The sequence below is a fragment of the Phaethon aethereus genome (assembly GCF_964289735.1).
Source record: "Phaethon aethereus genome assembly, chromosome: 11".
Lineage (NCBI taxonomy): Eukaryota > Metazoa > Chordata > Aves > Phaethontiformes > Phaethontidae > Phaethon > Phaethon aethereus.
The window spans coordinates 16,635,063-16,662,940 of record NC_138587.1 but is presented as its reverse complement, the minus strand read 5'-3'; the positions used below and the strand labels follow the sequence as shown (position 1 = coordinate 16,662,940).

Genomic DNA, 27,878 nt, shown 5'->3' with positions numbered 1-27,878 from the left:
TGAAAACTATGTTTAGTCACCCTGCTCTAACGAAAATTGCTTTTTTGACATTTCCTCTGGTATAGAACATCTTTCTGAAAGGTAATTTGTGGAACAGTCAGGATGAGAAACATATTTTAGTACTAAAATATATGTTTTCAAATTTGGTACTCTACTGTCAACAAAATGATCTGTTTTTTTTTTAAACAGAAGCTGCTTAAAGGGTAAAATAAGCAAAACATTTAAAACCAGCAAAACATTTAAAAATCACCAAGTGGAACCCATCATCTGAGATGAACAGCTCACCCAACTTACAGCAGAGAAGAGTCAGTTCTATAGAAAAAAGCAACTTAACTTAACTTACCCACTCAGCCGCATCCTCTTGGGTATCTGGGCATTTCCTGCTGTTCTTTCAGATCCTTCTTCTGGAGCCCTTCTCGGCGTTTTAACCATTCCTGCCTCTCACCCAGCAGCAATGCTCTCGTTCTGGTCTTGCCTATCACCCTGGCTGCAGCACCGGCCATGTACTCAAAAATATGATACAAGTTCCTGTGAAGAGTTTCAGCCTCCTTAAATGAGCCTGTGCTGGCTGAGCTACCATTCTCCAAGTCTAGCAAGTCCCTCCTGAGCCTCATTCCCACAGCTCTGCTGGGCCTCCACCTCACCCTGTCAGCTCCCCAGGACCTCGTACATCTCCTTCCACTCGGACATGATCCAGCACAGTGGATACTGCCTTCTTGTTTGGTTTTAGATGGCTGGGGACAATGCAGAGAGGAGGAACTGAAGCAAAGGCACCAGCCACACTCCTCCTGCAGCACACGTTCCTGCTTTTCACTGTCCAATGCCCAACGCTTCTGTCCAGAAGAGGGACTGGTGAACTCTTCTGGCAGCGAGGGAAGAACTCCGTTTTCACCAAACTCCCTTCAAGACAGGATTTTAATCTTCAGCAGTTAAGTTGGACCAAATACTGAACAACTCGATTCCCTCTAGGCTACAACGCCCAACGTCTATGTCCCTGCTGAAGCACAGCCCACTCAGACCTTCAGTGAGCACCCAGCCACTCCCACACTAGAGCTCGCAGCAGGGCAGGTTAGTTGCAAAGCAGAAAATGCTCCTGCTACACAGCAGGCAGGCAAAGGGCTGCTGCCCACAAATTGTTAAATAACCTGAAGGTTTTTCAACTACTGAAAACATTCAGATGTTACCCCACTGCACAAAATCCCACAGAGAAAAAAAGAGATTAAAAACCAGAAGGTTTTTTAAGCTGGTATTTTTATTAGAACTCTCTACAAAGCACCTTTGCCTGCCTTAAACTTACAGTACTTCTCTGAACACTGCTTTTCTGTAACATAGCCAAGATGCTTCAAACTACTCCGCGTTTCTTGATTTGGACACTGCCACCTTAACCGCTTGCACAATGGCATCTTTATCAATGCCAAACATCTTCAGGAGCTCAGCTGACTTCCCGCTGCGTGGCACATGAGATACAGCCAGGCGACTGACTGTGATACCAGGCTCACCCACTACTGCAGCGCACACTGCTTCTCCAATGCCACCTATGAAAAAGAGAGTCAAATACGACATGCACTTGTGTGCTTCAACAGGCAACACGTAGACTTCATGTATACCTTTGTACATCCAAAGCTCCATGCAAGTTAAATCCTCAATTCACATGCTTACAAGGAACATCAATCACAATATATGCCCGAGTTACCCATTTGTGAATTGAAAACAATTCCCTATTTCAAAGGCATTCTGAGAACAACCAGCCTGTCATTTCTTAAGTACTTACAAACTGGCAGTGAGAAACACGTACCTCTAAAGGGCACAGAACTGTCAGGAAGCTCTCGCCACTTCAGCATCAGCCACGGAGAGCCAGGTTTAAAAATATATTCAGATTGAGGAGTATTTACAAATGTACTTAATGTGCTGAAAGTCTTAATTCCCACCAATCTCAACAGTGTTTAACAGCTCCATCTTTCCATGATGCCTGTACATACCACTAGGCACCTCTCTGGGTTATGTAAGATATTTACCACCTTTGCTCAGAGCTTAGCTCAGACTGAATCACAGTCACAGGACAAAGGCTGCAACGGAGAACTGTGTGGCAGCAGGAAAGGCACGGGAAGCAGGAGTGCTTAGGGAAGGAGAAAACACAGGACTAGCGTCAAGAGCATGTGTGTGAAGACCTTGCAGGAGAGACACCCTGGTGCTGCACTTCAGTTCGGAGGTATCCAGGAACGCAGAGCTTTTCACAGCTCTGGGCATGGTGTGATTTAACCAGTCAAACTTAACTTTCAGCCAGAGACACCTCCATGGATGCGGCTGATAAGATCAGCCTGATGTGGGTACACTTGACTTTCCTTGATTACATCACACAGAGAAAGCTGTGCCAGTGTAAACGTATGTTCCATCACCTCAGAGCCTGATGGTTTTGCCATCTTGCAAATCTGCAGCAAAATATTTGTCCACAGTTGAAAGATAAGCTAGAAAATAATGAGGCTCAGTGATGCTATCGCCATCCACAGCCTGGAACGGAAGTATGGTGTAAAAAGCACTTATGGGAATACCAGATCACTTCAGATACCTGTGAAGAATGACACTTCACCTTAAAGTAGGATAATATTCTCTTAATATCTACTAATTCCTATTAGTAGATATCTACATTTATCTACTAATGCCATAGTTCACGGCTGCCCCTCTGCTAATTTCTCCATCTCCCCTCAACAGGAGCAAGCCTGACATGCAATCACAAACAGCTGTTCTCTGTTTGCATATGGCCTCATCTTCACAGGACCTGTTTGCACAGGCAAGCCCCTGAAAACCTATGCAAACAAGATGAGAGCAAGCGGCAGCAGATTATGGAGTTAACTTCAGCTGGCGGCCGGTCACAAGCAGTGTTCCCTCAGTATTGGGGCCAGTTTTATTTATTATCTTTTTCAATGATCTGGATGAGGGGATCGAGTGCTCCCTCAGTAAGTTTGCAGATGACACAAAGTTGAGGAGGAGTGTTGATCTGCTCGAGGGTAGGAGGGCTGTGGACAGGCTGGATCAATGGGCCAAGGCCAACTGTATGAGGTTCAACAAGGCTCAGTGCTGGGTCCTGCACTGGGGCCACAACAACCCCATGCAACACTACAGGCTTGAGGAAGAGTGGCTGGAGAGCTGCCTGGCCGAAAAGGACCTGGGAGTGGTGGTCAGTGGCCAGCTGAAGATGAGCCAGCAGTATGCCCAGGTGGCCAAGAAGGCCAACAGCATCCTGGCCTGTATCAGCAATAGTGTGGCCAGCAGGAGTGGGGAAAGTGATTGTCCCCCTGTCCTGGGCACTGGTGAGGCTGCACCTCGAATACTATGTTCAGTTTTGGGCCCCTCCCTACAAGAAGGACATTGAGGTGCTGGAGCGTGCTCAGAGAAGGGCAACGAAGCTGGTGAAGGGTCTAGAGCACAAGTCCTGTGAGGAGCGGCTGAGGGAACTGGGGTTGTTCGGTCTGGAGAAGAGGCTGAGGGGAGACCTTATTGCTCTCTACAACTACCTGAAAGGAGGCTGCACCAAGGTGGGTGTTGGTCTCTTCTCCCAAGTAACAACTGATAGGACAAGAGGAGATGGCCTCAAGTTGCACCAGGGGAGGTTTAGATTGGGTATTAGGAAAAAATTTCTTCACCAAAAGCTTTATCAGGCATTGGAACAGGCTGCCTAGGGAAGTGGCTGAATCACCATCCCTGGAGGTATTTAACAGGTGTGTAGATGTGGCGCTTAGGGACATGGTTTAGTGGTGGACTTGGCAGTGCTAAGTTAATGGTTGGTCTTGATGATCTTAAGGGTCTTTTCCAGCCTAAATCATTCTATGACTCTAAAGAAAATCCTGGCACAGAAGCTGGGGGAGTCTTACAGAGACTACTCTGCTTCTCCCAAGAAGCTTTTTATCTTAGGATTTACTTGAGAATCATCTTAGGAATTCCTTCTTGCACGCATCATGCACTTTTTACCATACCTTAAGAATACTACCATATACCAGCAGCAGATTCTGAAAATGGCCTGTAAGCAGGTGAAATGAAAGAACAAAAAAAAAGAGTCCAGTGAGGATGTAAAGTGCTCTGACTCTTCAGTGGCCCTGATCTGTTCTTTTACAGTAGTGGAGAAGAAAGAGAGAGGAATCTATCCCAGAGTGACTGAGGAAACTGCCAAAACCATCCGATTTCAAGCAACCTGGAATCAAGCTTTTGAACACCGGGAAAATTTAAGAAACCTGCACAGCAGTGGTCTCCTTTGCAATTTAACTACAGAGCAGCTGCTGTAAAGTCATTCTGAGAACATTCTGTGCAGAATCACTGCACCGCAGCAGGAATTTACAATTTCACTGGGCTCAAATGAATCAAGACTTCACTTGGACCAAGCATACAGAAGGGCACATAAGGCCAAGTCAATCAGAAAGGCAGCCCTGATTAACCCATTATATCTTAGGAAACTTTCAACCCTCAGTGTCATCTTATAGTCGTAACAGCAATGAGAAAGGCTAAAACCTCTCTTTTGCTTTAACTTAACAACAGCATCAAGTTCCATACTTCTCTCTCAGGTCAGGAGAAGCTGTGAGCTTCCAGCCCCTGGGGAACAACTGTGTGGGATGTAATCTCCTTGACCCAGCTCACCTTCATGATAATGGTCCTCAACAGTGATGATTCTGCCCTTGGTCACTCTTGCATTGTCAAGTATTGTCTTCTTATCCAGGGGCTTTATAGTGAAGGGATCAATCACACGGATGAAGATTTTTTCTGCAAAAATAGAACGAAATGATTTGCAACATGAATTTGGAGAATGCAAGACAATAGAAGTGGTACAGGCAGTCCCTGCGATCTTTCAGAGCCATTATGAGAACTCTCTACACTACCTCTCAGGTAGCTTGTACCTATGGCTTGTCTACCACAGAACCCAACCAACCCTAAATTTTGTATGTATTCTTTTTTCACACACCTTGTGAGATAGGTCCATCCATTCAACAGACAAAACCCTTGAGGCAGAAGAGCGTTGGATAAGTGACTCGAGGTCACTAGGAGTGCCCATCAGCAAAACAGTCATCTAACTGGCCTCCCCACAGGTAAAAGCAGAACCTAGTGACCAGGAAATCCTTCTTATTCAGACTGACAGTCACATTTTTCTTCCCAGACATTTATTTTACCTTTAACTTTATTGTCAAGCCAAGCACAATTTCCTCCTGCTTCTTCGGTCTGTAGTCATTCTGAATTCTTTGTTGCAGGCTGCCCACCTATCAGCTATGCCTGTTTGAACCACCCCAGCCCTGACTCTGGCACCCTTAAAGTTGGCATCAAAACCAGAATTTGTGCTGTCATCGCAAGGCAGGCCCTGACTGCTTGTTAAAGCTATGTACAAATGGTGATTGTTTATAAAGAATAGAAAATTACATGAGGTTTTGTCTGATCTTGGCTAGCTGAACACTGAGTCAACTCTTACCATACATAAAGAAGCTCTATGTTATGTCAACAGTTTTGTGAAGGCTCTTTAGTGGCCAATGTATTTTAGGTATTAGACACTGCCTCTGCACTAAGGGATTATCTCTCTGTAGCTGGTTATTCACACTTCAAGATCAGCAGAGCATTGCAAAGCATGGCTGATGCAGAAAAATAACAATAATACAACTGAGAATACAACTTTCAAAATACCCTAAGCCTGATAGCTCAAGGTCAGGACTAAACATCTGGCCACCTAGATACAGCATACAAAGCTACCCATAAGCCACAGGCAGCATTAATTGTATTATCTCTTACTATTTGTAATCTCTTCCTGGGTGTAGGCTACTGACTCACAGATGGATTTTTGATGGTTTCTTTCTCTTCTGATTTCATTGAAAGACTTTTATCTTCGCTGTGAGATGTCAGTGCATTGCAGCACTATCACAGAATCACTGCCTCCCACGCTAGTTAAAAGTTGATACAATCATTAAAAAAAAAAAAGTTAGCAGTGAACTGTATCTACACAAAGGCACCGCGTATCAACGGCATTGTGTAAGAGCACACAGGGTTGCTGTGGCTCAGCTGACAAGCTGTATTTTGTTCACTGGCCCCAGCCTGACTGCATTCTATTCTGTTGGTACCCTGGCCCACCCAGACAATATGCCAGGGCAGGATCACTCCTGCTTCTTAGACACTTCCTCTAAGATTCTGCCTGCAGGGCACTTTCAGACAGATTAGCAATTCTAAGGAGACTTTGATCTGATCAGTTTGGCAATTTTCATGGCCACTAATGCTGCTAAGCTAACTAAAACCTACTCAATTAGTATATATCTGCCAATCTTGCCTATGTTGCACTGTATCAGCTTAACAGGTGACCAGCTGTCTGTAACATTTTAATTAATGTTTACCATTACAAAGGGTGAGCAGTTAAGCTGAGTGGTATTGATTTCTTTGCTGTGTTAAATGACAAAAAAGGAAAAAAATCCACCATAATTTGATCACCTTTTCTTAGCTGCTCTGCTGCAGCCAGAGCCTCATGCAGAGTGACTCCTGCTCCGATCACAGTCACTTGGTCATCCTTACTCTTCAGAACCACCTGCAAGAAAACATTTCCATGTATTTTTAACAATCTTATTGATATTTCTAATATTTCTGGAGATTTTATTAAAAAGATCAAATCTTTGGCACTGGAATGCTTTAGACAGAAAGGGGCTTTTACAGGAGGAACTTTGCATATTTTTTCCGATTCTATTTATCTGGGCAATATTTACCTTTGCCTGTCCGATATGGAAGTCCTCATTGTTGTTGTAAATGACAGGATTTTCAGGACGACTAGTTCTTATGAAACAAATGCCCTGTTGCCAAAGTAAACATGTTATAGATTACAAAACCAGAAAGGTGTTGACATTCCAGTTTGTAAATCCTGTAAAAAAATACAGCAAACTGACTTTTTCTATTTGTTTGGTTTTCACCTTTCTGTGTTACCTCTGGTTCTAATGAGCAACTTCTTCTTTCCACCACCCCTGTCCCTTCACTTCCTATTAATCCTTTTTCCATAGCTGGTTGTTTCAGATGTTACAATACAGTTAACCTCTTCTTATTAGAGCATGCTGATAACTTACAATTTTCTTTCTGATTCCAAGATCTTTATTTCTCTTTTGTTTTCTCGTGGAAATGGAGAATCCTACTTCAGTTAATTAGAACCTTAGAACTTTGCCATGCATGTGCAAATTTTACTCTAGCGACTTTAAAGCAAAAGAAGAAATGCTCAGCTGAAAGCAGGGAAAAATGCTTTCCATCAGTTCATGTTCATATGCCCTTCCAAAAGAAGAAACAAACCAGTACTTAAATCTACTCTCTCCCTCACACTATCTTACATTCCTTTCCCTTCCCCCCCAATCTTTTTTTCACAAATCACTCGTCACATTTGTTACATACCAAATTTCCACACTCTTTCACTTAAAAGCTGTACTAGCAACATTGACCTGTTTCTGATTATTTGCTCCTTTCTCACGGTAAATTCCTATGATAGCCAAAAAAGTACCAATCAAGGAGATGATATGGCCCAATGCTACCAATGACGTTTGACCATTCCTATGTCAAATTAGCTGAGGGTAAGAGAAATCAGAAATTGTCACAGCCACATGGGAAGTCTTAGTAGTCTTCAGCCACAGCCAATTTGACTGCAATCCATCACTGGCAGCAGAGGAGCAAAAGATGACCAGTGAGACTGTCAACTAGTATAAGCACCACCCCCCAGTACCCCCAGATGACGCAGACTGTCTTAGACCACTAGAGGACCTGACTCCTGAGCTTTCACATACAGGCACTCGATGATTTGATCTTTCCACATGCAGCTTCAATTTTGACCCCAGAGGTATCATACTAAGAGTGTACTTTCAGTAAGTTTGCTAAAGACCGAGAGAGTCACACTTGCCCTTATTTCTGAGACAATTTATGCAAAAATGCAATAGCTGTGTAATCATTTATATCTCCCCAAATCTGGCCCACAGCATTCCCAGACTTGTTCATTCTGTGCTAGCCTGGACAAAATGTCTGCAACCTTTCCATGCAAAGAAAACATCCCACTGCCACGCTGGAGCCTTTGAAGGAATTTATGTGGGTAGAGACATGCAAGCAACATGCCAGAAGCAACAAAAGTAGTAAAAAAAAAAAAATTATTCCCTGGCTAAGAAATACAGTGATGCAAACCTTGGTGTTGGCAGCTATTTCCACTGCTTTTTCAGTGGCTACAGCATCACTAGGATAAAACACAGTGGCATTGGGAACAGCCCGGAACATGCACAGATCCTCCAGTCCCATCTGAGATGGCCCATCCTCACCTAAAAGAGTTAAACCAGGGTTACAAAAGAGTAAGTGCACATTTTTTACACTCAATATAGCAGTGAGGTTCAATGTAAAACGGGGGAAAAAAAAAAGTATAAAACCAGGCACACACAGGACATGCAAGTCTACCTGCTTGAGAAAAGAATCATCTTCTCCTTAAACTTGGAACCATCTAAACAGTAAATAAAGATAGAAAGAGACTAAAAAGAAAGAGAACTGCGGTTAAAAAGAAAAAATAGAATATAATGCGTAACAATAGAACAACACAAAAGGAAGACAACCGAAGTAGGAAGGGTACAGATTCAGAAAGAGGGTCACAAGATATCTGACCATCTTCAGATTTACATGTACTGAGGCTGCACAAGCAAAATCTGTACTTGTCAATAGTGTTCCTCTAGATTTAAACTGCTGGAAATGTGAAAGGAGAATTGCATGTGTTCCATCAGAAATGGAGAGTGCACTTGCTACAACTACTCTCAAATTCTTAGGCTCACTTCAAGATTAAATGAAGGGTATGTATTTTTCAATACTATAAAAAGTCTTTCAAAGAGCAATAGGGCATCGGTATTGTTAATTTAACACCTCAAGCACCTTATGGCATAAATTGCGGATCTATAAAAAGAATCGTTAGCCAGAACATGTGCTGGATGTCATGATTTTCCATAAAGAAACAACCACCGCAACACCCCGTGCCCTCCATGACCTTACGTAACGGTGCTGTGGGAATGGCACTGTTCCAAACTAACCATGCAAAGGGTTCTGAACCCAGTCATGTCACAGCCTGCAGAGCCAAAGCAGGGCAATAAGCCTTCCCACACGCACCCACTACCTGTTACTCAAGAGGGACAAGTTCACAAGGAAGGAGGAGAGTATTTTCATAAGAGCAGCACAAACCTCTGTAGAACTTTAAACACGTTAAAGAAATCAATCACTGAACTCTGCCACTATACTCTACTAATAAAGCAAGCATGAACCAGGAAAAAGAGAGCATCTTGGCTTTCAGTCGTGACATGAAAAAAATCCTCAATGTCACAGTTTCTAAATCTGTATGCACTCTGACTGAATGAATGGGATCTCAGTGGGCACTGTCCTTTCCTAAAATGCACCCTGCACAATGTATACATAGAAGAAAAGTGAAATTATTAAGAACAAACTTAACAAGTACCTGAATCAGAATCTTACCCAAGGTAAAGAGAGTACTCATGCTTGTCCTACTTTTGCTATCATGGTACCAGTAGTACCAGCATTCACAGTTCATACTAGTAATTTACAGACTAGCGCTAAATTGAGTTTGGCCCAACTGCATCTTTATGAAAATCCCGATTTCCATGGTTTTAGAGTAAGTCAGATCAAAAGAGAGTAATTTTCAATTACATCTGCAAAACCTACGTTTATAGCTTGATAAAAAAATGGGAGTGCTTAGTAAGAACAATATCAAATGTCTAGGATACAGAACCGGTTGTCTAAACAACTGATAGTTATTTCTATTTTTGAACCATGTACACTATGATTTTTTTACCCTTACATGTTCAGTTTGGAAAATACAGATTTTCCATTATTCTCTTATGGTGTTGAAAACATATTTAATGTTTCATTAGCTGTTTTGGTCCATCAGCAACTATTGGTCTAGGAGCGAACTTAGTAAAGTTCAGAAGGTCATTGTGATAGTTATTTCTCATACATTTAATGGGTCCAAATTTCAATGCAGCAGAAGCCCAGGTCTACGTAGAACCGCATACATAAAACTTCAATTTTCACCACAGATCCAGTTAGGATTCCGAATTTCGTGCAGGCCCAAAATCCTAAGAGGAAGTACACTTAATTCATACCCTTCCATTTAAAATTGAAAATTCTCTGAATTACATTCTTCTACAAATCAGTTGCAGAATGTTGGGTTCAATTTCTTCTTTGAAAATCAGAGTTGAGGCCTGAATCACATTTGTAATTCAAACAACTTATAAATCTAAGTATGCACTTCACAATCACAGCTCCCAGCAGAACACTTCAAGTGCTGAAAACTGAAATTTGGTAGTGTTGTTCTAGGAGAAAATTCAGGTAACCCAAAGGAGTTTATCTTCTTAAATGAGCAAAGACCAAAGCTAATTGGCTTTTGCACCAACACCCTTTGCTGCTTGCTAAAAGACTTAAACTGGATTGAACTAGGCTATGATGAGGTGGGAGGAATGATTTTAAAAAGAGGCTTGTAATAGAATCCCTCCCTTAATGACATATACAAGCCATAATATGATATACTCTACTTACAGTCTCCACTACTAAAGCATCTTTAAATCTTTAACAATATTACAGGTCAAACAAACTATTTTGCTTTAAACAAAAAACCCAACCCTTCTCCAAACCATACTGTTAGCCAAAATTATTAAGTCAACTGAAAAACTGATGTATGCAGAGAGCCTTAATTTACCATCTCTGTCAGCTCTCCCTCTCTTTTCCTCTAGAAATACCTAGTAGTTTTTCAAGCATGAATGTCTGCTGGCATTTTCCTTCTTGGTATGCAAGTCTGCTCCTGTTTTCATGGGTGATGTCTATGCATTTCATTAAAAAGAACCCAAAACTCCCTTCCTCCCTCAAACCAAAATCAAACCCCAATATGATCTGACATGTACCAAACAGTTATGATGGGAAGCAAAGACCAGAGAAGGTACTGCCAATTTCCTGAATTATGTAACAGCTTCACAGTTCCTGTTTCATTAGTACTCTGAGGTTTCGGGTTTTTTTCATCAACACATTAACTGCTCCAGCAGTAAGAAACACTGAGATAAGTTGAAGCAGTTATTTCAAATTGGCAATCTTCAAAGGCATAAGACAACAAAAATATTTGTCTCTTGTAAAGTTTTTTTGAGATTGGTAGACAAGAGCATCTGTGCAAGAATAAGTATCATTAGTTTCTCATTTTAGGGACTGGGAAACAAAGGTACAGTAAGCACACGACTGTTCCCATCACAGAGGATGCCAACTGCAAGGATGGAAAGGAACCTAAGCTCCTCACTTTCAATCCAATCCCTTTATATCACTCTATACTTGTAGAGGAGAAAAGCTTGTAGGCAAAAATCCTATTTTTATCAGGCCAAATTGATAAAAAGAGAAAAAAAGCAGATAAGCTGATGAAGGCTTGAAATCAATCTTATTCTTTCTCAATATGTGTCTGATAAAAGTGAATTGCAAATATGACTTTTTCCTATAAATGCTACCACTGTTACACCATCACAGCTGTATTACTAATTGTCTCCACAAATTATCAGCTTCAGTGCTTGGCACTTATCACTAAATGGATGGGAACTGCTAATAAATACGCCAAGGCTGCCCTTACCAATAGAAACACCGCAGTGTGACCCACAGAGATTGATGTTGCTCTCAGAGATGGCAGCCATACGGATCTGGTCAAATGCCCGTGTGAAGAAGGTAGCAAAGGTGCTGGCAAAAGCAACAGTTCTGTCACGAGTGGCACAACCAACTGCAATGCTCACCTGAAAAAGCGAGATTATACAGGAACAGTGAATTCCTCATCTATCAATTGTTTCCAACAGATCATCTGTGGAGCTTCCTACTGTAAAACTTTAGCAAGAAGCTCTCAATACAGATTAAAAGTCTCTGTCCAGTCCTGCTCCTAATTGTTGGCCTTTCCAAAAAGAAAGGAAGCAACTCATTCTCCTAGTATCTATCCTCCAGCATCTCCTCTGCTCTGTGCCTCAATAGATAGCTATTATTGTTGATCCTTACTGGCAGCTCCTTTTCTTCATTTGCTCCAAGCAGCCATTCACCGAGTTTTAAGACTTATCCCCACTCCTCTTTTCTTTCCTGGATCAAAGGCTTACACTTTCAGTCCAAAGGACATGGTTTTACTATCTCCAGCAGACAAAAATCATCATTACTAAATGGGAATAGATTTACTGTGTTATTTGGACTGATACTTACTAAAAGGGCCCTTCTTCAGAAAGATGGAAATTAGAACAAGGTCCTTAAATTGTTTATTGCTACAGTTACCCCATATGTTTATTTAATGCAGAAACTGGTCTGCTCTTCATGGCAAATTTCTCCTAAGCTGATATAAATCCAAAATGCCTGACTTAAGCTTATGAAACTGTCCTAGCATTAAATTTACAAGAGACAGTCCATGGGTTCCTTGGTTATAAATCATTAAAGATCACAGATTTCTGCCTGAATTTGTGTCTTTAGTTTAATATGCTTCAGTGAACCCATATAGGTAGCAACTGAAGACACAGTCAAACAGATGAGTTATCAAATTATTTTAGTACTTTCTGTACAAATGTCATCAGGCTAAATTTGTTAACTGTTTCTCTGTCCTCATCTTTATAGCCCAGTCTCGCATAGAAATCATTGAAGTCTTTTCAGAGTTAAATCTCTACAAACCCTGTAGAAAGTATTGCTGCTGTTTACGCATTGCCATCTCCTTGTGTTCTGCAGAAACGCAGGCAATATGACCACAAAAAGAAAAAAAGTAGGGGATTTAGGAAAGAATTAGAAGTACTCTTGCTGTACTGTATTTGTAAGCTTTCTCCCTAAGAAGTGAGCAAGTCAAATTAAATATCCATAAATACACATGTGAAAAGCAAATACTAAAACCTCACTCTCTGAAGACTCAGACCAAATGGTCTCAGATACTGCTGTGTAACACCAGTATTTCACAAAACCAGGAGACCAGTTACCATGTTCTGTTCAGCAATGTAGCATTCAACGTAGCGACTGGGATGTTCTTTCTTAAAAAGCTCTGAGAAGGTGGAGTTCTTTGTGTCTCCATCCAAAGCAATCACTCGATCATTAGCATGGCCCAATTTTGCAAGCGCAACACCATAAGCTTTGCGTGTAGCCCACTAGAAAAAGAAAAATATAGCAGTACTGTTATAACTTTGTGTTTTTACAAGCTTTTTCCCCATGAATGCATGCACATACAATTAAAAAAACAAAACACAACCAAAAACATTGTAAACATTAGCAGTATCACAAGCATATGAGAACAGTGACACAGAGAAGAGTAAACAAAAAAAGAAAAATACAGTGAAGCATCAGGACACACATCTGTGCTGAAATCAGCAACTTCCTACCAATCCAGCTAGGAAATTTTGAAAACCTTGGTTTCCAATCATGGAAATGCATTGAACCTCGTAGACTTTTTTAAAATACACATAAAATAGTTTGCATAATTGATAATGATCACAAAATGAAGAATTATTTGAGTCTTTATATTTCAATATATCCTTTCAATATCCAGTGAGCTGAATGTCCATGTCTAACCACCCCAGAAGTACGTGTTTACCAGGATACTCAAACTAGGAAAGAAGAGGTGGGTAGTTGAAATTGTGGCAATGGGTAACACGAACCCTCACAGCATCCATTAAACAGTCTCACACTTCAAAGATATCTGACAGTGAAAAAGGAAGGGAGTACCTTTTCTCCCACTTTGTAAGTTGGTGGAGATGGCATCTTAATGTTTCTAATATTTACTACAGGTGCATCTTCTTCTGGGAGGGCTGGAGAAAGCTTTTTCTTATTTTGGATTTTGTCATCTATTTCCTGAATGACTTGTTCAGCCATGTTTTTTGGAAGGGGCTTTCCATGCCAGCTTTCCTTATCTTCAACACCTGCGCATGTAAAATTACATTACAAATAAGAAAAATATAAAAACTATTTAAGTTTTTAGCTGCAGATTTTACCCAGATAAAAGTGCAGTGGAGTATGACAGTCTAATATAGTCTTCCAAGGAAGAACTTCCTAATTATTCCCACTGTAAACAATGCAGTTGAATGCTATTGTAATTAAGACAGCCATGTTTAAATACATAAAAAGAAATAGTCAAATTCCATATATTCCAAACTAGCGATGAAATTCCAGTGTCTTCTACTAAAATTGGTCTTAAATTGGCACCTAAGAGACCTGGTCCATAAGTGTGGCAAGAAGTAAACAGTAAACTAGTGTAAACAGCTAACATGAAATTTCAACAGCTAGACCTAAATAAACAAACTCAGCTAAGTTTCAAACAACAGTTAGCCAAGCTGTCTAATTCAAAGACTACCTGAAGTTTCACAGCTTTATTTTAATAGCTTCTGATGACTCTTATCTTTGTGCACCCAGCACTTACAGCAAAATTACCTCTCTGACTCATATGCTGCTTTTCACTAAGTCAGTCACTAATAATGAATTTTGCTTGCTTACTCAGTGAAAAGGAATGAAGATTTTCACTCTTATTATTAATATTCATCTGGTCAGAAAGGCAAATTCAGAGAGTGCTACTAAAAGCTGTAGCTGAACAAAATCATGGCAATCCCTGATACGCTGAATATGCATTTACTCCATGGTAAGGATAAAATGCTCAGTAGCTAGCACACACCTCACTTGCAAGAACCAAAATAATTTTCTTAGCCCTAATGTTGTTGAGAAGTATAAAGAGTTTGAAAGACTTTCTGCATGCTATTGCGGAAAGGTGTAGGTACACATCTGTCCCCTAGACAATGACATTTAGCTAAGTTTCATATCACGTGAACACTACAAAAGAATCTTAGAGGCACCATGAACTCCAAAATTCAAACAGCTGCTAACCTATGAAATAATCTCTATGGACTACTGTATCCTGTATCTCAATGGATTACACATCAGATGACATGGAATAACCTGTAGTATGACCAGGTAGCTTATGTACTACGTCTCATGCAGCTTTGTCAAAACTGCAAACGCATCCCTCCTTGCTTTTATACTGCCTGGCTGGTAACAAGCAGACCCAGTTACCTGCAGCACAGGGAGCATGGAGCTTCTGTGACAAAGTTACTCCCTTCTCTGTCTCAGAGTAGTCTCCGTGAGTCTAAGGCTCAAAAGCGAGCCAAGAAGGTTGCCCTCTTTTGCTAGGGCAATTTTCAAGACCAAGGCATATGGTCCAATGTTCCCCCCCTGCCCCAGCCATCTTCCAGACTAAAAACGACTTTGTAAAGAGTAACAACTCAAGTAGAGCTGACAGCAGAGGAAATCCTAGTCTGCAGCTGGGGATGTGTAAAATCCCAGTCAACAGGGAAGTGCACCTGGCTGGAAAACGTGAAGAACTGAGTGCCACATCTTTGCCTGCTTCCATAGAAGCGTCAATTTAATGTCCTTCGTATGAAAAGGCAACAAAGGAAAAAAACAATAGGGTGAAATTCTGAGTTTTCAGATTGTATGGTGGTATTATCCAAGACCAAAAGTTGAGAGGATACCAACCTTTTTCTAATGTATGAAACGTTAAACTTCTGTATTTTTTAATGATTGCACCTTTATTGCAGCACTACATACATATTATTACATACACATGCATATGCACAGCAATAGATGTTTTATTACCTGATATGCCTTTGCCTTTGAAAGTCTTTGCAATGATAGCTGTTGGCTGATGTTTGGCCTGGCCAAAGGCTTTGCAAAGTTCCTCCACACTGTGTCCATCGACAATGATAGCATGCCAGCTAAGAACACAAACAGATCAACTGTTTCTAAAGGGTTTTAGCATGTGACACTCTGGTAGTTAGCAGTAACAATAATAAATATTAACTTCATTCCAATGCAGTGTCTTTTTAAGAGACCCAAATTATGCCAGAAACATGAACTAGCATTTGAGATCATAAAATATCACAGTCCCTTTTTTGTAACACAAAGGGTTACAGAGGGACTAGCAGCTACTAGCAAAATTCACTGCCCACATATAACGTAAGTTATCCTAGATTTCTTCAGACATAATAGCTATTTTTAATCAAAAGAGCAAATCAAACATCTAGAAATCAATTAAAAAACTGTCAATGAAAGTTGATGAAAATAATAAAAATGCTCCATTATAATTTGCACAGCTGCTATTTTATCTGACAGGTTGTGTGTGTCATGGATTTTTGCATCTACATAGAAATATACACTTCTAAACTAAATAAGCCAATACACAAAGAATTCTCTTATGAGTAATGGTTTCCATGCCCTTTTTTCTGTTCTACTTGCTATGACAGTACATTTGGTCACACGGTTATAAAATCTGTATTCAACGTAATAAAAACTGCTTTAATATCCTCTAACAAATTTATCTGAATAAGCAGTCCTTTTCTTTTTCCTCTAAACAAAAAATTCTGCCACTTTTAATATTCCTGCTGTACAAATAAAGATAACCAATATCAGGCATTGTGAAAGAGCATCTTGGTGAACAGTATTCTTTAATTGCTGAAAGCCATTTGAAAAATTCTGAGAAGCAAATAAAGCATAGAGTTTCAAATGGGAGACTATATCGAACTGTATATTGTGTAATATGTGTATTCTTCCAATCACATACCCGAAGGCTTCACAGCGTTTCTGATAAATTTCAACATGATGCTGCAGTGGGGCAGGGTCACTTTGTCCAAGACGGTTAACATCAAATATAGCAACGAGATTATCAAGCTTGTAAAATCCAGCAAAGGCCATTGCTTCCCAAACAGAGCCTTCAGATAACTCTCCATCTCCAAGCAGACAATACACTCGATAGCTGGAAGAAGAAATAATAAAAAAAAAAAATTTTTTTAAAAATTAATGATGTCTAAGCACAATTGAATCAAAAGCAAAACCTCTCTAACAATTCACAGTGAGAATTTACTGCTTTTTCTATCCCAAACTCAACTCCCATTGCTCAATGCATTGACCTCAGATAACCTTACGTAACCTTAGACAAATTAAATTAAAATATTTTTGAGCTGTTACACATGAAAAAAATAAGATGAGAAGTATTGTACTCCTTTTCAAACCTTTGTCTCAAAAAATCAGGTCTTAAGCCTCCTATTGCAAGGCTTGAATGAACAGGCCCATTAAACACTGTCACTGTGACTCAGCAAGATTGCTAACAATGCACGAAAGGTTACTATCTGCTTCCCCATTCCTACCATATACTCCCTGGAAGGATGACCAACAATTTAATTTCAGGAAACTATAAATATGGGGGTGAACTCAAGTACGGATTAAAGCATGTTGCATAACCAAATTCAGAATTAAAGAAAAAGATAACCAGCATCATCTGACTTTGTAGACTATTTCTCCAAACACTGAAGCTTTTCATTTAGGCAAAACTCAGTTAGCAGGAGTAGTGCTTGATCTCTGCAGGGTTCAGCCCCTCTATTTTTCTTTTGTTACCACTCTCTTTTTTTGGGATGGCAAAGCTTTATAAATGTTTATTACCTACTGACATTAAAAAAAGAATAGTAAATTACCCTTCAAATATACAATTTTAAAACAAAATAATCAAGAGGGCTGTTAACATATTTTTGTACTAGAAATTAAGCTATAACAGACTTTTGATCTGAATCCCACCTGCCCTCAGCTAAATCTGAACTCCTTCCACGTAAGGTGCTCCCCAGTACTGCATGCGAGACCACCTTTTTCTTCTGTCATGTAAGCATTGGTTAGATTTTTTCCACACGTAGCATCTGTTAAACTCAATTAAAATCAGCAAGTCATCTTTCACAGAAATGATTTCAAGCTAGTGAAGTGTAGGACACATTAACTGGGCAGCCTATGCTTGAATGTACTAGAACTGTCACATAAAATATATCAACTACATCAGGCTATTTTCCTCCTCATAAACAGATTTGCCTTTAGACATCTACTTTTCTTGTCCATGGAACAAATGGCAGCAGCAGTCATTTTTGTCTCTATGGAGTCGAGTGCCTTTCTGATAACACTCTGAAGTCCTATTTTATGATTCAATGGTGCTGTTATTGAACGTAGCAGTTCCTTATCTAGACATATGTTCTCCATTATTCGTCATCTGACTTTGAACATACACATCTCTAGTTTGCGTTTTCCTTCTAAGGGGACAAATACCAGTCTCAAAATGGCTATCAATTACTCTCCAAAGTCAGAGGCTGCTCCAACAACATACCATCTTCTCTGTTCAGGAACATCACCTTGCAATGCTACCAGGTTACGAGAGAACACACATGTGCACTAACTCTTGCTAATCTTTAAATCCCAGGTAGTTTCACTGTCAATGGCTTTGTAATTATCAGGCTAGTAACCTATTATTTAAAACCTGAATTTGAAATTAGATTTGGGAATGGAGAATAAAATAAAGGAGGGTTTGGGGTTTTTTGCTGATTGAGATAGGAATATAATTTCTTTTCACAAAATATTCCCATTGAATGCCTATAATAATGAAATATGAAGATGGAATTACCTGGCTCTGTCAAAGAATTTGCCAGTGTATGCCATTCCACATGCAGCACCAAGACCCTGACCAAGGGATCCAGTAGCCACATCAGTGAATGCTTGTCTCTGAAAATAAAAAGACAATTATTTTACAGTTAAGAAACAGAGGAACTAAATTCCAGTGCTAGGAGATCATTCAACATACATCAAAATTCACCTTCTCAGCTGTAACAATACAGTGTAAGTCGCTCCAAATCTTGCTCTGTTCCCCCTTTTTCCCTGCAATGCATGTACCTTCATGATGGGTGTCACACGCTAACTAGGCTCTCTGAGAGGGAACGGTACCCGAGGCTCAGGAATTTCTCAGCTATGCCTGGGATGGCAACAGTTGAGAATTGATGTTGTGTAAAAAATAATCAGTTGAAGCAGGTGGCTAGGAATGGAAAGACCAATGAGATGACCAAAATGGATATAAACTCTTGAAATACCTCAAAGCTCCTGAAAAGATGAGAAAAGCCATGCTGGAACTTTATATAAACCTTTTTAAAATGGAAAATATTGACAGACAGGACTGTAGGGGGATTTTATTACTACAACAAAGGTAATTTTTGCATGCTTATGCAAACGCAGATGTTGATTCAGTCATGAAGCCATAAATATCATCATCCTTCTTGTAAGTCTTTATCTTTCCCTGTACTGTACCTGGCAACCAAGAATTGCTGCAAAATACATACACTTGTTGTTTTGCAGAAAACACCATCTTATAGCAAAGGTTATGAGCACTCACTGGTACTGGGTGTCCTTCTAAGACAGAATCAATTTTCCTCAAGTTCAGTAATTCTGCTTCTTGCAGAAAGCCAGCCTCTGCCCAAGCAGAATATAAAATTGGTGCTGCATGACCCTAGAAAGAAACATAAATTTTAAGCAAAGCACAAATTTCACAATATCGTAGTATCAAGGCAAAATTCTACAAAGCTGTCAAAGCATGGAATCAAGTTCTTACGTCCACTAAAAAGGAATCAAGTTATAAAACACTTCTACAATGCAACGCTCACACTGATGCTTGTTTCCAAGTCTCCCACACTTAAGAGCACCCCAGACAGCTGACTACAGTTAACACAAAGAATGCAGCACTCTCAAGGGCTACGTAGGATGTCCTTGAGACAATCAACATTGAAGAGCAAGAAGGTCTCTCTCAGCCACGCAGGTCCAATTCCAAAAAGTAGTTTTGGTATCCAAATAAAAAAAAAATTTGATTACATTTGCTCAAACACAAGTTTCAAGAACAGAGCACTGTTTACTAAACCAGTAAGCAGTTGGATGAGCAAGTATTATCTTATACCCCTTCTTCAGTACATATATATTCAAGGTAAGCGAGTCGCAATAGCCAAAATTTGAAGCTTCATACACTCAGATCCTTGTGGCCAGGTCCAACTGGACAGCTGCAAAATAGTAGTTATCTTCCACCCATGGAGTCATTAGGAGTCAAAAAGCATGCAGAGGTTTGAAACCATTTAGCAACACTGAGCTGAAACCCTGGTTCTTTACCCAGAGAGAGGTAATGCAAACATGAAGAAGCGGTGCTCTTACTGTTTTTCCACCTCAGCATTAGCTAATTGCTTCTCATCCGATAACTTATTTTGGAATGGCAATCAGAATTGGCAGTAGTTATATCCAATGCAAGGACGTACACCATCAGTTATGCAGCACTACTGTAAGCCACCATGTGAGCAACTCTGACTCAAAGTTGGAACCTGCCTCACTGGACTACTTCATCTGCCATTTTTTACATCACTATGTTTTCTGAAGGACTCCCGACTGCCTTCATGTCATATGATTGAACTGTCCCTGTGATTTTTAAGGGCACAATGCAAAAGGGGATAGAAACATGAACAGCCAGTCCAGATTGTGGCTTTATGTGTTTTCTGAACCACAGTGGCTTCAGAAGTAGTACTGACTTTAATATCACACTGGCACTGTAGGAATGCAAACTACTCACTAACCTACCATAACTATTTCATATAAAGCTCCCTGAAAAGCTGACAGTAATTAGTGCACATTGTGATGTGACTGCAGGCATAACAGCATGGCTGCATTTAACAAGTAGAGCACAAAAGCTAACTGCAACTTACTCGTTAGAAAATTGGTTATGCCAAAATAAAACAGACATTAATATTTCTTGATAGATTTTATAGACAACAACATTCATTATTTAATATTACAACAACTTAACATAGTGAAGTTAAGACTTATCAAGACACATTATAAAGGCACTTTTTAATTATTTTTGAGTTATGCTACAACTCAACCAGCTTTCAGTTGTCTTTCTGAAGTAGACAAATTCCAAGCTCTCAAATACTTCCAACACACTTCTGTGTAGATGCAACCATCTATGCGTAAGTCAAGGAAGACAGGTCAATTTAATTTACATGCAGACAGCTCTTTACTAGCAGACTGCAACAGGATAGCATAACAGTTAAGATTTTACCTTTGAAAGAACAAACCGGTCGTTGCTGGCGTTTCTGGGATCTTGCACTTTGTACCTCATGGTATGGAAAAACAGCACAGACATAATCTCTGCTGCACTGCAACATGATGTAGGATGGCTACAAGTCAAGAGAGACCCAAGATTACCACTTCTCATTATTGCTTACTCAGGACCATTTCTTTAAAATACTTTACCAGTCCCCTACTCCTCATTAAAATACACAGGCTTAAGTGTTTTTGATTACCCTTTATTATATAACATCTACCATTACCCCAATGCCAATTAGTTGTACTTTGAGGCAAAGGGAGCCTTCTTATCTAGTTAAAGTGGGTGTTAAAAGATAGACCCTGGTGACAGCTCAAGGACCTATCTTTCAGAGCTCTCTGTTCTTCTTCATGCCAAGGAACACCACCCTAATCAGTGACTGCGAAGCACAGGAAGGAGTATGACCCTGTGCCTGAAATAATACTCTACTGATTTATCTGATGGCAGAAATTCACCCCGATGCGTAGGAAACGAGGACAGCTTTCCACAGTACTTTAGCCACTCACTGAGTGAAGGAATTAAAAGCGTGGCATCATGACTTGTTCAGGCCCCATTGCACAGGCACAGATTCGTAATGCAAGATTAACTTTTGCAGAAAGTTCTGGAACATTTAGAACTGTTTAACAGAAATATAATTTTATTTTACCATGTTAACAGCTGATAGAACTAGAATTCTGATTTCTAAAAAGGGCATTAAATAATACAATTCTTGTACTTCGTCTTCTACTGAAACTGGACACAGAAATTTACTGTCGCCAGTAAACACCCAGATACACATTGTGAAATACTGATTTGCTTAATCTTTGGCTAAGAGAGGAAACCAACATCTTCTACATTTACATCTATATTAGTCTGAAATACTGAACTAGTTGGTTTATCAAACATTTATAAGTATCTGGGATAGTCTCTCCCACTGAACTATCTGGGAAGACTTTTGCAACAATTTTCAACAGCAGCATAAATTAATACTTCAACTATAACTTGCCTTAGAAATACACAGGCCCATTTCAGAAGCAACTATGCCATAGAGTACCAACAAGCAAATATAAAGTTACATGAAAAGGGTTATTTCCAAGTGGCAAATATTGAGTTATTCCAAGACAAGGTATATATTTCATTTGAAGCGTAATAGAAGGGCATACAATTACTTTCATTTATCAACACTACTGTAATTTAAATAATGATCACTGCAGCTCTTATGCACCTTGAAGGGATGGCACTACTTGATCACTTCAGTGTATCAGCCTTGGTTTTTCACTTGCAATAAAGCTTAAAAGGGGCAAAGAGGCTCTTTAAAAATCTTTACTGAGTGCGGAAAGTAGCATTTTTCAGATTTTACTGGTGTAAACAGGATCATTCTTGACATCAGCAGCTGCTACTGAAGTACAGGAAAGTGAATGATGAATAGTAAGAAAGTTATGGCTGCAGAAATCTGCACCAACTTTGAAAATAACTTGCAGTCTCATCTCACTTTCTCTTCTACCAATATTTATTTTTCATCTTTAATACGATACTCCAAAAAAGATTTGATCCTACTTGTAAAAGAGGACAAATTTACTATGAAAGTGTCACATTTCATTTCCCGCATGTACATTTACCATGCATGTTAGGATTAGACAACACTTTCGCTAGAACTTTAATCAGAATATTCTCTTCTGGTAGTACTAAACCTTCCCTCCCAACATCCCCAACAGAGCTGTAACAAGAGAATAACAACATGCAAAACACTAGCAAAATATGAATTACGGTTAGTGTCCATCCCTTAGTAAGTACACACACACAGGGAACCAAAAGAATTAGCTTTAAACCATGGTTCAAACATATTAGTAAATATTTATGTATTTGAGTTAATCAATAAGCCTTACATGCTTGTTTAAAGCTTTCATTCCTTTAATTTTATTAACTTTATACTTAACCATACTTCTATGAACTCCTGGTCTTGGTAAAAAAAGTTTTAAACAACCTGAAATGGTAGCATGGGGGGGGGGGAGGGGAAGGTAAAATATTTAATAAATCACCTGAAAATTGGAAAAAAAAAAATCTTGTTAAAACTACAGGTTAATTAAATGACTTCCTACCAACAGACATTATCCAAAATTTAACTGCATATTGGATACCAGAAATCACTACAAAATCAACTACACAATTTTCTTTAAATATAGCCGTCTTAACCGCATCTATTGGTCTTCTATTAGGTCTTACTTTTCTAATAAGTTCTGTTGAAAGAATTCCTTGTCAAGCTTAGCAAAGTCTATTTGGAGTACTCGTACAAGGGGAGAAAAAACCCACAGCAAGTCATCACAACTATTCTCACACAATCTTCCACATTTTGTTCCTCACTGATGAACAACCTAGAACTTTGCAATGGTGGTCTGATTAACACGCTTCTCTGCCAGATAGCTGCTTCTTCTGAACTGCCTTAACTTTGAAATGTAGCCCTTTAGTAGGAAACCAAACCAAAGTACATCAGAACACTGAAATCCTCCATCAAGAGTAATTACTCCAGTGTAGTTTTGTGGGGGTTTTTTTATTACTCAGCATCAATTTGTATTAGCTCCATCCACATGCATCTACACATTTCAACTAAAAAGAATAGTGGTGGAATGTTAAAATGGAAAACTGAGTAAAAGACAAAAGCTAAAAAATGGAAAGAGAAAATCTGCAACAAGTGATTGTACCACGTTATGAAACTTAACTGCCTCTTAAAAAACTCTTGCAACTTCCACTTTTAAGAATTTAACCATCTAATTCTAGGAAGCCACGCACTGTTTCAAAACTGCAGAAGGTTATCACTAGCTACAAAAGAGATTCTACCAGTCTTGATGAAAATGTCTGTACTACTTATTTAAAAGAAAACCCTTCTTCCACGCCCAAAAGCAAGTATGTTCAATCTTTACAACTAACTTAATCAAATTTTTCCCCACCTATGCCATTTTAAGCACGTTTTTTTCCCAGTTCACCAAATTTTTCCACTACAGCTCATAAAATACTCGAGGTGATTTTTTTGAGCATCCTCAGGATCCGACTACCTGATCTTTTAGCTCTTGTCCAGACAAAGGCTGTACTTCCTTTAACAAAAGAGAGTACAGGTAAAGACTTCCAAGAACTGGCATGTCAGATCTACCACAGAACCATTTGTGTTGCAACACATGCCACAGTTTACAGAAATTACTTCCTTGAAAGATGTAGGTAGGTCCTGGTTTGTTTGAAGTGCTTTTATTGCAAGTATTTCCTTCAGTTTTACAAACTACATCTGTAATAAACACAAATTTCCTTAACAAAATCAATGCAAGCGTGACTTTTTTTAATTAACTGTAAGCTTCTATTCAAATTTAATTTGCATTCAAACATCTTTCTACATTCTTAGTGTGTACCAGGAATTTAAGCAAAGCTTACTGTCTCATTCAAGTTTTGGAAAACACAGTCATAACATATAGCCGTTTTAGAAATGTATGTGATTTGCCTAACACAGCAACAGCCTCTGAATGTCTGTTTCTTTTAGGCACATTACTACGCCATCATTTTGGTAATCAAATCTTATTAACTAAGAAAATATATGACTTGTCAACAGAATCTTCCCTTCAGAGCCCATCTTTCATAATCTGCTTATTATCAGGTTGTGTAATAATTTCAGACTCTGCACAACTCTACTGCCAGAATAAACTAGAGCGATTAATGAAATGCCTTTGTGCAAGAAGTACTCAGTATTGTAGCATACATGAACCAGCATACAAAAAGCTTGAGTAAAGCTACTGCTACTGTTCCTTCATCAATATGGGAAGAACGGTTTTACTGTCAAATTCCATGGACAGAAGAGAAGCAAAGGCTGTAGCATTCCTCATTCTTTAACAGCACAACATACAAAGCAAAACAAAAAAATTTTAACTGTCGATAAGACAACTGATACCATACCTCTCTGAGTCTTGCTTAAAATGCACACTAGAAGCTCAAGACTGAAGCCCAAGCTCTACTAAATAGATTTAAGACAATTTTCCTTACCTACAGTTTCACATATGCTTGTGTAATACTGCCTGTACATTGCAGCTTTGAAAGCAATCAAGAATTAAAAGGGCAATTGTTGGGTATCCTGTACTCCTCTCTCCAGACTGGATCAAACAAGCTGTGGCTTTGTAAAAACCTACTCCTATGACTAGCTGAGAGGTTCCCCGTGTCCCAACCACTCCATTTTACAAGAAGAACCAAAGCAGCATTTTCATCTGCTGTATACAAAAGGAATGACTAAAGTTCAGTTTCTGTATGCTTTGAGAGCGTGCCATGTGAGGTAGCCCATGCCAGACACAGGGTGGAAACTGTAAGGCAATTCAAAGAAGCACACCACTTTTCTCCACACAAACCTCAGCATCCAAGGGATTCCTTCAAAAATTTTTTTAATCACTACAGACAGTTTCAAAGAGGTCCAAAGGAGGAAATTGCAACAAGATAGGATATTAAGGGGGGGGGGGGGGGGGGGGAAGAGGCCAACACTCTTACAGGGAAGCACTCAAATGTATTATTCAAGCAGAAAAAATGGCTTTAATTTTACATGAGTAAAAGCGGATTGTTGGCAGAGATTTTTTTCCATAGGTAAAGCACGATCAAAGGAAGGATAACCCTGGAATCTGCACACATCAGAGCCTACACTAAATCCTGTCCAGAGGCCTGAATAAACTGCCCATTTGAGACCGCGGGCATTTCACAGATAATCCCACTTGGGCTCACTTGAAATTCTGTGCAGAATTAGTTCCAACTGACGGGCACGAAATGAAAAAGAAACCGCTTGCGCCTCGGGCACAAATTCTTTGGTTTTCAGTCCTGCATCAACTTCGCATTCCCGGTCTCTCTCCGCAGTCACAACACCCGCCTGCCCCGGCGACCGATGTGGCCCGCGGCGGGGCGGCTGCCGCCCCCGGGCCGGCGGCCTTTGCCCGCGGGAGCCCCACGCCTCACCCACGCCGCTCGCCCACGGCCGCCATTTCCAGATGTAGCACCTCCACAGCAAGCAGCTTCGCGCGAAGCTCCCGGGGTGGGGGGGGTGGGGGTGGGGGGGGGTGTCCCGGGGTGGGGGGGACTACAGGGGATTTGGCCCCGACCCCCGCGGTATCATCCCTCCCCCACCCCCCGCAGGCCACGTCCCGCCCCGGCGCCGCCTCAGCCCTCCCGCTGCAGTCACGGCGGGGCCGCCAGCATCCCCGCCCGCTCGGTGTTCTGCAGAAAACAGAGAACCGGTGGGGGACACGACTTCTCTGCCCTCCGAAGACACCGGTGTGTCCCCAGGCAGCGGGTAAGGGGCTGAGAGAGCCCGGCACAGCCCCTCCCAGGGCCACCCCTCCTCGGCCTCGCCGCCGAACGGATGCACGACCCGGGATGCAGGAGCGGGGCTCGCCGGAGCGGCGCGCGCCGCGTACCCGCGGGCGCGCCACAGGGCCGGTCTAGCGGCCAGGGCTGGGGCGCAGCCCTCCCGCCTCACTCACCCGGAGCCGGCCGCGGTCGTGGCCTTGATGGAGCTGATGCGGAGCCGATTGGCCGTGTCCTTCAGGGCCTGCAGGCTCTGCTGGTCGGGCTTGTGGTAATCCTCCATGTGGGCGAAGCAAGAGGGCCGCGGCGGCAGCGGGGCTCGGGCGGCGGCGGCACCCGGGGTTGGGCAGGGGCGGCGGCGCTCCGCGAGGGCTGTGGACAGCCCGCCTCAGCGGGCCGGGCGGTGGAGGCGGAGAGAGGGCGGCCGCCCCGCCTCCCGCCTGCGCCGGGTCGGCCGCGCACACCGCCGCGGCCGCCCGCAGGAGGGGCGGGGCGGGCCCGCGCGGCGCGGAACGGCGCGGCCTCGCGGGGCCGCCGGCTCCCGCTCCCGGCGCCCGCCCCTGGCCGCGCGCAGGCACCGCTGGCGCCATTTCCCTCCCCTCCTGGCAGCCCGTTGGAGGGAGGCGGTGCGGCGGCGGCGCCGCAGGGCCCTGCGCAGTAAGTGGGGGCGGCCCTGAGGGCGGGGGACTGGAACCCGCCGGGTGGGGAAGAGAAGGGTGTTCATTCACGGGTTTCCACCGTTCAAACGCTGTTCGGTAAAGGCTAATTCAGAGGGTTTCCATCTCAAGCCCGTTCCTGTCTGTAAAAGACTGTCACTGCATCCAGCGTCTCCTCACAGTAATCTTGTTTCTCTACATAGCCAGAAGACAATTAGCCCCTCTGGCTTCCTTTCAAGAAATAACTCGTACTTCTATAATACACGTTTAAAAAAATTGACAAATGCAGAGACCTTTGCATAAAAGATCGACTTCATCAGCCATCAATCAAGAAATAAATTTTCTCTGGCAATTCTGAACACTGTGACATTAAAACTACACACAACCAGGCAAGTTCAGTATTCCATATTTGTTCTGGAAAGCTCAAGCAGCATTAGAGGTCACACTAAAAAAATTGTGACTAAAGTCACAATGAAAAACGTTTAAAACAGACAACAAAACAAAAAATCATCAAATACTTCACATCTTGCTTGTGAAACCTGGTATTCCTGCACTGCGCTCTCGGTGTATTTCAGTGTTCTGTCCACTGGTAGTTTGTCCTGGAAGCAGTGTTATATGATTTAAAGATACTAATACATTTTAAAATCTGTTTTAAATGTAAATTTTTACATCTAGTGAACTAGTGCTATCATAATCTAATTTCAGAAGACCCTTGTGATGTGTACAATTTACATTAGAAAAACTGCACCTTTGTCTTCAAGACTGAAGACTTTGGGTTTCAGAAACAAAGGAAGCCACCTGTACTTAAGGAGTATCCATCCATGCTTACTTGGCAAATTGCAGCTAAAAAGTAACATATGAAGCTCTTAACAAGGTAAGATAAAACTTTCTTCATAAACTAACCAGTTTATTGGAAGAAATAAAAGCAGACACCATTCCCTTAGCTTAACTGT

At 41.1% G+C, this 27,878-nt stretch overlaps 1 protein-coding gene across 1 annotated transcript; it reads right to left on the bottom strand.

Annotated features, from left to right (window-relative positions):
* Positions 1–1,347: 1,347 nt before the first annotated feature.
* TKT (transketolase) lies at positions 1,348–26,552 on the bottom strand (the record flags this gene model as incomplete). The annotated part of the gene is made up of 14 exons (XM_082004717.1): positions 1,348–1,535; positions 4,627–4,749; positions 6,448–6,541; positions 6,717–6,800; positions 8,158–8,288; positions 11,621–11,777; positions 12,978–13,142; positions 13,717–13,910; positions 15,634–15,752; positions 16,598–16,789; positions 18,470–18,567; positions 19,229–19,342; positions 20,930–21,047; positions 26,446–26,552. 14 exons carry the CDS (start codon positions 26,550–26,552, stop codon positions 1,348–1,350), a joined length of 1,884 nt encoding a protein of 627 aa, XP_081860843.1.
* Between the last annotated feature and the right edge of the window lie 1,326 nt (positions 26,553–27,878).